The sequence below is a fragment of the Schistocerca americana genome, chromosome 3 (genome assembly GCF_021461395.2).
Source record: "Schistocerca americana isolate TAMUIC-IGC-003095 chromosome 3, iqSchAmer2.1, whole genome shotgun sequence".
In the NCBI taxonomy this organism is placed as follows: Eukaryota; Metazoa; Arthropoda; class Insecta; order Orthoptera; family Acrididae; genus Schistocerca; species Schistocerca americana.
In genome coordinates, this window is record NC_060121.1 from 616355772 (window position 1) to 616369629 (window position 13858).

The window sequence follows — 13858 nt, forward strand, 5'->3', positions numbered from 1 at the left end:
GATAAGATGAGCTATTTATTGCTTTACGGTTTCCTGAAACCAAACCACCGTATGTAGATTTCAGTATTATTTGAAAATAGAAATAACAGATGTTGTTCAAGATATCTCTCAAGTGCCTTTACAAAAACTGAGAAATCGTTCATGGCAAGAGTCTCCTGATCTGTCACATCGACTATCCTTGATCATAGTTTGCATTCCGAATGAAAAATGAAAATCATTAATAGTGAATAGTAAGGCTGAACCATCAGACAAAAACACTGAACTGGTATGAACTGGTGAGGTACCAGAAACAACCAGTAGTGGAACTGAATAGTTTGCGTCTAACAGAATAAAAGTATTATTTTTACTAAATTTGAACTGAGTAACGAATAAAGTAAGACAAATCTTTTGCAGTGGTATGAAAATGAAGATTTTCTCATTGTACCTAGATATTAAGAGTCAGGTGAACGCTGTAAGACTAAGAGAGAAATCAAGCTCATAGAGAACTACAAGAGGAATTTTTTTAAAAAGAAAAGAAAAAAAGAAGCATGCAATTCAAGTTTTATCTGAGTATCGCTATAGTTAACATGCAGAGCAGAAAATAGATTTTATCAAAGAATAAGAAGTTTTAAAAGAAAATGTCGTTTTATGATCATATTTACCTCACAAACGTTGTATACAGTAACTATAGATTGTATTACTAAGGATAATACATCGATATAAAAAGTGAAGTTTAGATTAATATTGTTATTGACAAGTAAACACAAGAAAAGGAAGATTTTGTTGTGATTTTGCTATCGAAGGAAGGAGCTAGGCCCACAGTCACTTTTCCTATTGACCTCAAATCACATACAATTTGTTTTTCGTGCAATGGATAGTTGTCAGAAAGAGTCATGTGGAATGATGCAAAAGTGCGTGAATGTTGGAGCCAATGTGTGAAAATAATCGCCGGCCGTTGGTGGCCGAGCGGTTCTAGGCGCTTCAGTCTGGAACCGCGCGACCGCTACGGTCGCAGGTTCGAATCCTGCCTCGGGCATGGATGTGTGTGATGTCCTTAGGTTAGTTAGGTTTAAGTAGTTCTAAGTTCTAGGGGACCGATGACCTGAGATGTTAAGTCCCATAGTGCTCAGAGCCATTTTTTTAAAAAAATAATCAAAATTGCTTCACTTTGTTTCCTTTTCAGTATATCAAAACTCTTTAGCAGTTCTCACACGACATTCTTGCAGGACACTATACGCGGACTCATTTACAAGAAATCACTACAAATGCACATGGATGCCAGTAATTTTACACAATGTATATCTCCAGAGTGGTTCTTCAAACGCACACTTCTGTGGATTGCTAAAGGAGTAAAAAAAAAAAAAAAAATATTGGAGGAAGTAGATCCTTCCTCTTATCGGTGAGGTTGGGAGTGGCATGTCCTGCGTTTCGGGCAGTGGTTCAAATGGTTCAAATGGCTCTGAGCACTATGGGACTTAACATCTGTGGTCATCAGTCCCCTAGAACTTAGAACTACTTAAACCTAACTAACCTAAGGACATCACACACATCCATGCCCGAGGCAGGTTTCGAACCTGCGACCGTCTGCGACCGTAGCAGTCGCGCGGTTCCGGACTGAGCGCCTGAACAGCTAGACCACCGCGGTCGGCTTCGGGCAGTGCCCTGGTCGACATGTTGCAGGCCTAATGCGTACTAAGAAGGCGCATTACCAGCTTTACCATATACCAAGAGTATTGAGATAGCCATAGACTGACTGAGACTGAGACAATTTTAGACTGACTGAGACTGAGACAATTTTAGATATAAAAGGCTTGTCTGTCACTGGACATCATAATGAAACTGTACCTGGAGTGAGACGTTTTGCTTACCAGTTTGAAGAAAGGCACAGGAGGTGGCGATTCCTCAGCTGGCGGCTTTGACGGTTCCGTGAATTTCCTGCGACAAAGAAATAACCCTTGAGGATGCACTGAGTCAGTATAGCGTTAACGAAGCTACACTAAGTGATCAAAAGCTTCCGGACACCCCCCAAAAGGTACGTTTTTCATATTAGGTGCATTGTGCTGCAACCTACTGCCAGGTACTCCATATCAGCGATTTAGGTAGTCATTAGACATCTTGAGAGAGCAGAATGGGGCGCTTCGCGGAACTCAACGAATTTTTTAAAAAAAAGTGGTCAGGTAATTGGTTGTCACTTGTGTCCTTACTCCTAAACATCCCTAGGTCCACTGTTTCCGATGTGATAGTGAAGTGGAACGGTGAAGGGACACATACAGCACAAAAGCGTACAGGCCGACCTCGTCTGTTCACTGACGGAGACCACCGACAGTTAAAGAGGGTCGTAATGTGTAATAGGCAGACATCTATCCAGACCATCGCACAGGAATTCCAAACTGCATCACTTTGACAGTTAGGTGGGAGGTGAGAAAACTTGGATTTCATGGTCGAACGGCTGCTCATAAGCCACACATCACGCCGGTAAATGCCAAACGACGCCCCGCTTGGTGTAAGGAGCATAAACATTGGACGATTGAACAGTGAAAAAACGTAAACGTTGTGTGGAGTGACAAATCACGGTACACATTGTGGCGATCCGATGGGAGGATGTGGGTATGGCGAACGCCCGGAGAAAATCATCTGCTAGCGCGTGTAGTGCCAACACTATAATTCTGAGGCCGTGGTGCTATGGTGCGCTCGTGTTTTTCATGGAGGGGGCTTGCACCCCTTGTTATTTTGCGTGATACTATCACAACACAGGACTACTCTGATGTTTCAACCACCTCCTTGCTTCCCACTGTTGAAGAGCAATTCGGGGATTGCGATTGCATCTTTCAACGCGATCGAGCACCTGTTCATAATGCACTTCTCGTGGCGGAGTGGTTACACTACAATAACATCCCTGTAATGGACTGGCCTGCACAGAGTCCTCACCTGAATCCTATCAAACATCTTTGGGATTATTTGTAACACCGAATTCGTGTCAGGCCTCACCGACCGACATCGATACCTCTCCTGAGGTCAGCACTTCAGAAGGATGGGCTGCCATTCCCCAAGAAACCTCCCAGCACCTGATTGAAGGTGTGCCTGCGAGGGTGGAAGCTGTGATCAAAGCTAAGGGTGGGCCAACACTATACTGAATTCCAGGATTACAGGTGCTACGAACTTGTAGGTCATTTTCAGCCAGGTGTCCGGATACTTTTGGTTACACAGTGTATCTAGTAAACATGTTACAAGCGAGAAAGGCAGCTGGTGAAGGGGTACAATGTTATGATTCTTGAAGTTTTATCAGCGTAATAAGCATCCCATTAGGATTCGGGGTTGCAGCCGGGTGACACCGACGTCTTTCCACAATATTTTGACGAACAACCAGGCGGCTGTTGTCAGGTGAGTTTTACACTGCAAATTTCTGGTGTGGGTCGCTAAGTTTATAGCAGAATTTGGAGTGGTGGCGTATGCTCATTGCTTATCACGTCAGATTCCTAAAGGAACAGTATGTTAAAAATCTTCCGGCCACCTAGGAAGACCTGCGCTCTTTTCGGCTCGGTTTGCGAAAGGCAATACAGAATACTATGCCAATATGCTAAAGCCTACATTGGTGAGACCACACACATAATACTGTATATGAAACATGCGTTGAGCATGGTCGCCACACTCGCCTTTCGCGGGTCATTCAGCCATACCCGAGCATTGCATCTCCACAGAACGTATTACAGACTTATGAATGGGGGGCTCCATGTGGCTCCCAAGTTCTGCAGCGACCGTAAACCATAAAATTACCAAATACGTAGCAACCAGTCGCAAGATCATGTTTTCTTTATTCAATTTTTGCATATCGATTTCAACTGATTAACAGCCATCATCGGTGCTTTCAACGTGTATGTTCCCTGAATAATAACACTGTCTTATTACTCAGGGAACATACACGTTGAAAGCACTAACACTGTCTTATTACTCAGGGAACATACACGTTGAAAGCACCGATGATGGCTGTTAATCAGTTGAAATCGATATGCAAAAATTAAATAAAGAAAACATGATCTTGCGACTGGTTGCTGCTTATTTGGTAATTTTATATTACAGACTATTCTGCAACGAAAATGATTGCCAGCACAAGATTAAGTTATTAAGGAACCTGGGAAGTATGTTTCGTGGAATGTGACAAGGTGTCGGACCCGGTGATTTCTTTGATTTCTTTGATATGTCCAGAAATACATAAATTTATGCCTAATCCGACGTCCAGCCACAGTTAATATTATTTTGACCACTGAAGTTGGATTCTGCGAGCCCTCAATTTGACAGAGGGTGTGCAGGCAATTTCACCCTTAAACATGCGCCTGCGCTCTTTAAATAGGGCAGTATTCGATGGAGGGCGTTAAATCCGAAAAGTAGGCGGTCGTCCAGCGGTAACCTACGCGTCAGTTTTCGATATGAACTTAGGGCGTGAACCAGAAATCTACAGTGGCTTCGTAGTGTCTCTAGGCTAAATGAAAAGAGCAATTAGTTCGAATTGTTGTGCTCCAATTACGTTTATGAACTCAACATTTAGAACAGTTATTTCATGGAAATCCTTAATTAACGGTATCACAGCAAGTTGACGTCATCCGCCCACAGTCCAAAAACCTCACGGAATATGTACAAAGCTTTTTACTCTTTGCTTACACGTCAAGTGGACCAGACATCTTCTCCCAAGGTTTGCCTTCTCCAGACAGTCTCCTGTAGGCCGTTATTTGTACTTCTTCTTTGCTCTCCTCCGTTACGCTCTCCCGATGTGTACTATACCATAACCTGCAGAAAAAATAGTCAGTGAGCTATAAAAATTCAAATTAATGGCAAACCGTTTCATTAAACTTACCGTATCTTCAAGTCCGGAAACAGTGATTACTCTTACTAGTTAATGTCGGTCATGCTACATTTTTTAAAGCTCATTTTATTTCAAATAGCTTCGCACGCTAACAACCAAGTACAAAATTAAGAAATATGAGGCAAAACTAGATTTGGTTATTTTTTATGTAGGATATGAGTATAGTAAAATGCTAAAAAATAATATTTGAACACTTTACAAGAACACAAAGAAGGTTAACAATGTAAACACTCACAGTTAAGGTTTCCAGAAAAAGACGTTGAACACTGCAGCAGTCAAAAGTTTAGCTTTTCGCGTACATCTTTAATTCAGTTTAATAAATCTCAGTATCGATTTTTTGCTTCATTTTAGTATTTTCGAGTGGCCTTCAGAGTTGTATGATAGATAAACTGTTTTTCATGTTATACGAGGTGAGACAGATCTATACCGAGAAACTTACAGAATTTTATGAGAGTAGCTTGCTGAATATTTTGAGATCAGGAATCCTTTGTCTGTAGCGTAAATAAAAAGCGCAATGAGTTTGAACTGTGTTCGAATCACCTTTGTGCGACCAACATTTAGAACAGTTATTTCATGGAAACCATTAATTAATGTTTCACACTAAAATATATGGTAATAAGGTTGTACCATTGATCTCTGTATTGTAACTGTCCGTTTCCTGTCCTTGCATACATCATATATAGTGTATTTCACGTATATCCATTGCTATACGGATATTCTCAATCCAGGTGAATCATAAATGCAACTCGAATAGTTAACCGAACAAATTAGTACAAAGCGATCAGCAAGTCTTAATAGTTCCTTTAGGTCTGTTGGTAGTATTAAGAGTCATCTTTTATTTAAATGAATTAATGGATATTCGATATCTCAGACACTTTTCTGATAACCTGGTTACATAAGTGGGATCCTTATCCGACGTAAACTGCTAATAACCGGACATATCTCACCAAAATATCAACTAGATGCACCACTTATCAGCAGACTTTGAATACAGAGAAAAATAAAGTCATACAATGCATGAAATGTAAAGATGTAGTAGCATTTGATTACACGGTTAATGACTGTCAACTGCAACACGTAGCGTCATAATAATAATTGGGAGTAGCAATATATAAAGATGCTAAGTGGAATAATCACACTGGCTCGATTGCAAGTAAAGCCAGTTGTAGATTTAGATTCGTTGGTAGACTACGGAGGGAATACAGTTTCTCTATGAAAGACATTGCATAGTAAACGGCTAGATGTTTATAACGGAATATCGTCAGGTGTGTGAGATGGTCCTCAGGTTGAAGCAGAGGAGAACATCGAGCGTATACAAAGAAAGGCAACACGATTGCTCATCGGCTTATTCGACTCCGGTAAGAGTGTGTCAGAAATTCTACAAGGACTAAACTGGAAAATACCAATTAATGATATACTTCTCAGTTCAGTATCTACAAAATGTTCACCGTCTTCCTACTTGTAGCTCCCGTAGGGACCATGTGCTTGTAGCTAAACTCACTGTGAACATTTGGTACAGAAGCATGGAAGCAGTTAGTCTTCCAACTTTCGGAAACTAATTATTTTTACCATAATCATTACCCTCATCAGTCATCTGATGCCCACTGCTGTACGAAGACTTGTCGTGGGCTTTTCTACATTTCATGGTATTCAGGGGACACGAAATCATGATACTATTGCATTTTCCTAATGTCATTTAATCGCCTTCCGATGGGGAACTGTGTCAGTTTTTTCTAATCCCTAGGTATCTAGAAAAGATCTTTCTTGGCCCATCTATAAGTCATTCACCTAGCTACACTTCATTCCCATCTTCATTTCATTTTTGTTAGACTCCATTACACTCCATTCTCTGACCCATTTCTTTGTTTCCACGTTTCTGCTAGTAATGCCCTACATGTGTCCCTTAACTGCTCGATGCCAAAGGGTTTATGAGGTTTTTTCGCATTAAAAGTCCATTCCTCATTGTCGTTAATCTACAGCTGCTAGTACACACTGTACAGTTACGGAATCATAGTTTATAAAAATCATTTTTAGTTTACTAAAATCACTCCAGACCACTTTCACCCTTCAGTTTATTTCTGTTGCCACTGATTTCAACTAACATAAACAAAAAAGAAATACATTGGTTATACTTATATTAGATTGTACTATAGATGATTTACAAGCATAATTACAAATCTGCTTCATTAATGCATATTTGTTGAAGTTTCTCTGCACTAGAGGACAACAGAACAGAGACATTAGGAAAATGAAACTGATTCACATATATTTCATTAGCACGTATTCTTTTATCTTTCTCCTATGTTGAAAGTATCTTCTAGGTCTGCTGAGGATAATGTAAATGTTATGGTGTGGGGGCAGTTGACTTAATTTTGAATTTATCACTTTCTTGATGAACTATGACAGAAGATGCAGCTTACACTAATCGATCACGACATTATGACCACCAACCTAATAGCCGATATGTCCAGCTTTGGCACGGGTAACAATAGCGATGCTCCGTGGCATGGAAGCAATGATGCCTTGGTAGGGTGCTAGAGGGAGCTGACTCCACATCCACATTAAGTTTTATTAGAGACTATAACTGTTTTACTGTGAAGGTTATCAGTTCATACAGAGGGCACCACACAGCCAACCGACGTGTTTCTCTGCAAAGCCTACCTTCATTACACAGTAGTCTTCAACGAACTGTGATAAGAGCCTGAACAACAGCTGTCGACGTATTAGGGCATGTATAACTTCTCTAAAATACTGGTATGAATTTAGTGGCCAAGCGACATAGGTGAGTCATGAGTTGTAAATTTGTATACTGTGCTTTTACTATATACTCCTTGTGTTTTTAGCGTTGATAATGGCTGGTTACTCGACGAAATGTGGATCTGCTCTAAAAAGCTACAATGGCAACGGCGACGTATTGCGCCTCTTTACCGTTTTGAAAGTTATATCAGAGTCTTGGAGCACATCCCACTTTCCTAATGGAAGGTAACTTGGTGAGTTTTTTTATACTTTTTAGGATATACTTTAATGAATATCTCGCACATTACAGAGAGGAAGACGATCTGCTTATAGCTGCTTTGTTTTTTTCTTTCCTCTTCATTATTAAGTTGTTTCCGAAATATCTTATTTCGAAAAAGCTGTTTTTGTGTTTTCATTCCGAAGACTGGTTTGATGAAGCTGTCCACGTTAGTCTGTACTGTGCAGTCTCTTCATCTTTGCATAACTACTGAAACCTACGTCTATTTGTCCCTGATTACAGAATTACAGTTCTTCTTTTCCTCAATAATTTTACTCCTATCCTTCCCTCTATTACTGAACTGGCGGTTACTTAATGCCTCTGGATGTATCAACCGATCCCTTCTTGTAGCCTGATTGTGCCATAAATCCCCCCCCCCCCCCCTTCCTCCATTCATTTCAGTACTTCCTCCTTCAGTTATTCGAACTACCCATCTAATCTTCAGCTTTCTTCTGTATTACGACATTTTAACAGTTTCTATCCTCTTCTTGTCTCAACTGTTTATTGGCCACGTTTCACTTCGTACAAAAATTAAGCTCTAGGCATATAGATTCAGAAAATATATCCTAACATTTAAATTTATATTCGATTTTAACAGATTTCCTTTTTCAGAAATGCTTTTGTTGCTATTGTCAATTCGCATTTTATATCGTACCTACTCCGGTCATCATCTGTTCCTTCGCTGCCCAAATGGAGAAACACATCTACTACTTGTCGTGTCTCATTTCCTAAGCTAATCCCTTCGGCATAGCCTGATTTAGTTCGACTACGTTCCGTTACTCTTGTTTTGCCTTTGTTGATGATCATTTTGTTACGTCTTTTCGAGATTCTATTCTTTCAATCCAACTAGTCTTCTAAGTCCTTCGCCGTCTCTGAAAGAACTGCATTGTCATCAACAAACCTCACAGATTTTATTTCTTTATCCTGACCCTTCATTCTCTTTCCAAATTTATTCTTGTTTTCCATCACAGCTTGCTCGATGTACGGACATTATAACATCGGAGGTAGGGTAGAACCCTTGTCTCACTCCTTTCTTGACTACTGCCTCTCTTTCATGTCCTTCGTCTATTAAACCCACCGTCTGGTTTCTGTACAAGATGTAGACAACCTTTCACTCCTTGTATTTTATCCCTATTACCTTCAGAAGTCCAACATCAGAAACTTCATTTCTTTAATTTCCTACCTGTCTGAAATTACTGTGTTGTTAATCTGCAGTTCATAACCTATAAATTATGGTCACAGTCCACATCTACCGCTGAGAATGTGTTGTAGTTCAAAATCTGTTTAGTAATTTCTGCCATAACATTACAGACTCCATTTGAAGCCTTACGATCTTTTCACATCTCTTCCTCGTGTAAAATATCCTTTCATGATTCCTAAAAGAATGTTTGGAATGATTAAATTATTCTCTGTGCGAAATTCTAGCAGACGGCTTCATGCTTCATTCTTCCCCCGAGTCAAAGTTCTCCTACTATTTTTCACTCTCTTCCTTTTCCTACTATTGACTTTCACTCTTCCGACATAATTGCATTTTCGTCTTCCTTAACTATTTGAATACTTTCCTTTTTCTTGACAAACTTTCTTTCAGTGTTTCGTTCATGTGTCAAGTAGGCAATGAAATTGCACTGTTATGGGTGTAGGCCTCGTGTCTACCTTGCTGTGATAATGGGTTCACTGGGCTATTCTTAGCAGATTTCCTGCTTTATTAGCCGAGTTGACTAAATGGTACAAGGTCAGATCAATCAATAATCCAGACTATTGCTCCTGCGACTGCTGAAAACGTCGCTGCCTCTCTTCTGGAACCACAATTTTTTCTTGTCTCTCCACACATTCTCCTCCGTTGTGGTACTAATTATGATATCGTTCAGGCAAATAAGTCACAGTAAAAGAGCACTCTCTAACGCGACCTTAAAGATGATATATACAGCACATATTCGGTAGAAATTTCTCCACTTTTGGATTCAATTGCGCTATTAGTTCTGACCGTGCAGTTTGCGCATACGTTCATGTATGTCAGATAATTATTTAGTGATGCTATGAGAATCCACACAAAGACCGTAAAATAATTTGTGTTCACTATGACCAGTTATTAGAGACGGATCATGGTGACCAAGTCAGCAGCGCTCATTGTTTATGGAAATTGTTGTATTTTTTCTTCTGTACTGTCTGATCCTACATTTGATATTATTCGCTGTCAGTATTAATGTATACGTTTCGTAACAGTGACATGTAACTCTTAACCTTGACTGGTAGGAAAAAGTAAATACTCTTATGAGAAGTTTAAGTTTAGTTTGTAACTACCCACGTCTTTGTAAATTGTTCGGTATTTAAAAGTTTGCACATTGCTCCTAACACTTAATACATGACACCCCGTGCCTCTTAGCGTACTCTGTGTTTATCGGAAACTGTGATTTTCGTATCTGGCGTAATGCTCTTCCATTGTTTTTGTACAAGTTAGAAACGGTTGTTCAGAATAATATAGTGAAATTCTGAGTTAATGCAATGCTATGCAATGTATACTATTCAAGATTGGCACGGATTTACAGTTCACATCGTTGGAGTGTTTTTTTATTTATTTTCCAATGAATGCGAGATATTCAAGCTCTCTTCTTCGCAGTGGTATGTTTTAGCCGATTGTGTTGGTTATGCTATTCATTATGATAAAAATAGAAGAGGGGAAGTTGTTGGGATGTCTAGTACCTGGTCGTTGTAAAATACAGTATGAAAATAATTTAGCACACTGTTAACGGGGAACAAAGTTCAGATAATAAGCTCACTATATCCTTTAGTCTAAGCAAAACCTCTCAACTTACAACATTTACTGACTTTGCAGATTTTCACACGCCATCCATTAGGTTCACCTGTTGTAAAATAGTTGGTGACGTCTCCGTGGAACATTGCATTACGCTTTAAACGAAGAAGAGACATGAAATACAGTCTGTTCTATGGTTAGACCTTTATAAGCATTTTTATGGTCTTCAATGTGGAGTATGCCCTTGTTACAAAATTTTTAGTACAGGTACAATTGGTATTTTCAACCTAAGAATGTCGGCCAGATTATTCAAATTTCTCGTCATTAACGAATACACGAACTAAGAAGTGTGTTTCTCGATGAATGATTCAAGATCAGTGAGTTCATTCTTTATCGAGCGAATTTGTAACGTACGAAATGGATGGACAGGTAAGTTTGCTGTGTGTGCCTCGTAAAATTGGGGGAACAGCAAACGAGTCATTAAAAATAAAGAATTCCTTTAGGTGTACAGTTTTCTAGTGAAGTAACCCACTGTAAACGAGTTCCCTTTAAAGGAGCGAGCTCGTTTTGTTCTGCATACTAGCATAAGTAGGGCAGATTTAAAAATCGTTGATGCTTAATACGGATTCTAGGATTTTCAATATGCAGGACAAAATTTATTAATTCTAGAGAATACTGAACAATATGTATGACTGAAAATTGTGGCAAGTGGCAACTACAGTTCTCTTGCTCTCATTAGTACTTTCGTTTTAAGGACTCCAACAATACAAATAAAGTTTTTTTATAATGAAAGGGTACAGTACCGCCCGACATTGAAAATAGGTACAACATTCTTCGTTATTCTTGTCATAACAACATGTTTTTTGCAATAATAACTCAATTTCACTTAATACACCGAAGCCGGATACCAGTGTAGGAAAGAAGGATGATTTATTTATTTAATTTATCACATGTGCACTCCCACAAAATAAATCCCTACATAAAAATTGGTGAGATCTGTGAAAGGAATGAATGTGTGGTCGTCTGCTAACCGCAGATAGTGAATGTGAATATATGATCATCTTGGAGACGGTCCTTTGGTCACCGAGACGAGTGCTTCCACGTGGTGAGTACTGTGTGAGTCTCAATCTGTGTGTGAGACAAAGGATAAAGAGAAGTACTCGACCATGGTATCAGTTGAGAACTCGCGTGTGTGACGAATATGTTCTTAATATTACTTTGCGTGTTATGTTTCCGTGTGACGCGTGATTCAAACTATAATACTCTGAGAGTGAAGCAAGGTGAGTCAGCCGTCTATCCAGCAACGCCACTTGGTTTGCATTGCACAGGAAGACGTGCATATATTCTCCAGAGTTCAAAGTAGGAAAGAAAAGCTACGAAGCGGGGCAGTGTCTTGTGAAACTGGGATGTATTCTAATTGAAGTGGGAAAGCTGAAAGTGATGTGATTATAACGTTGGGACTATTCCTTGTGTTGTATTCCATGTTGCCAGTGTAGTGTATGTCATGTAATTTAAGTATGTGTGGTTTGCATGGGAGAGTAGCAAGATAGGTTCAGAGGTAGTGGATTATGCATGTTCCTTTTGTACCGCTCGGTCTGGAGGAAATTTTCGTGATAATGGGTGTGAAGTCGAAGTGCGAGATATAGCAAAAGATCCACCATCCTATCCAGAAATTGCACTGTAGGGTTAGATAATTACGAGACCATAAGATAGAGAATCACCAATGTAAGGCCATGCCCATTGGGCGGAGTTTCTCATGTGCAATTGTTGTAGAAAATGTGATGGTGTGTTTAGGTTATAGAATTTATCAGAATAAAAATAAAGACAGTGTAAAGAAAAAGATTGGTGGCCTTTTCTTTCGAACTGTTTGTTGTCATGATATCCACAGTTTATAATGTGTGCGCCATTCATATTCAGTGCGATGGCCACGTGTTGATCAAGGCCGTTGAGTAAGAAAGAAAATGTGGTATTGCCAGTGCGTAGTGAACAGTCAGAGTTGCGTAAATTACTAATAGTCAGATGTGCGTTATCCGTTTACGTTGCGTAATATTCATACAGGAGAATAATTTGTAACTTAATTGTGAGTACTAGAGCTCATGTTACTCGATAAATAAGAACGAATCCACTCGCTTGGCAGACCACTCATCTTGCAGGCCTGACTGCTTGATGCCACAGTAAGAGCAAGGCATGTGGGTGCCTCTCAATAATGCTAATCATAAGAGATGTAAGAATAAATCAACTTGTGGCATTCCTTGTCAATTTGCTTGTCGTAAATAGTTTCAGCTCGTCAGTACGCCAGAATATTTATTAAGGTGATATATGAGGTTAGAAAGAAAAATAATGCTTGTTACTTCACAAACTGGGTTTCGGTTGTGAACATTTTAATGAATCAAACCCATAAATAATTATGAAATGCAAAGTTGCGAATACGAACAACCATCAGCTTTGTAAGGAAATGACGACAATGAAGACCTGCGCCGGGCATGGACTCAAAAGTCCAGTTTTTCCGCGTTACGCTAGCAGTGACCTCAATCTCTTCGGCTACCCGTGTACCACTCAGGACCAGACTCGAATTTCCAAATGCCGCCGTTCCTGCGTCACAACTTGTACGCTCATGACGTAATTTCCATATAGGGGAAGACATCTAAATTGAAAGACACTGTCTGGTATCGGCAGATAAATACGATACAGCAGTGCCTGTGTTATTGAAGAACGATGCAGAGTTCATTCGGAAATGCCTGCATTGTTCTTCTTAACAATACAGGCACTGCAATATCGAACATACGTAATCCTTGGAATGTGCTCTTTAACGACCGATATTCACTATTACGCATAAGCACCAGCGACCAAGTGTTCTGAAGCCGTCGCGGAAGAAGTCGACGCTCTGTTACCGTAACCTGCTTCTCATATTTTTCTCAACTGCATCAGATGCGTTTTGGTGTTCCCTTAGATCTTTCATGATTGGAGATAAATGGAAGTGAGATGGCGTCAGACCTGGACTGCGTGCAGGAAGTCGTACGGTTTCTGGCAGTTTTACAGTGTGTGCTCTTTCATTTCATACGTCACCATACGGGGCACCATTCGTGCATAGATCTTACATAACCAAGAAAAGCAACAATGTGACCTACAAGTTCCTGTGGAATGCCGATTACGCTTGCAGTTTCTCTTTGAGTGATATGACGATCATCCTTAGTCTGTCTGACAATGTTTTGCAAGCTGAAATAAGTGGTTGCTGCCACAGGACGTTCAACTCTTA

At 39.9% G+C, this 13858-nt stretch overlaps 1 protein-coding gene across 3 annotated transcripts in view; it reads right to left on the reverse strand.

Moving 5' to 3' along the window:
* Positions 1-13858, reverse strand: part of LOC124605616 (ATP-dependent translocase ABCB1-like) — a 242334-nt gene that overhangs the window by 154531 nt on the left and 73945 nt on the right. For all 3 annotated transcript variants that reach the window (XM_047137424.1, XM_047137423.1, XM_047137425.1), the window contains 2 exons: positions 4636-4761; positions 1848-1914 (listed from right to left, as the gene is read on the reverse strand). In XM_047137424.1, the coding sequence (XP_046993380.1) occupies positions 1848-1914; positions 4636-4655 (87 nt within the window). In that variant the 5' untranslated portion in view covers positions 4656-4761. The remainder of the gene's footprint in view (positions 1-1847; positions 1915-4635; positions 4762-13858) is intronic.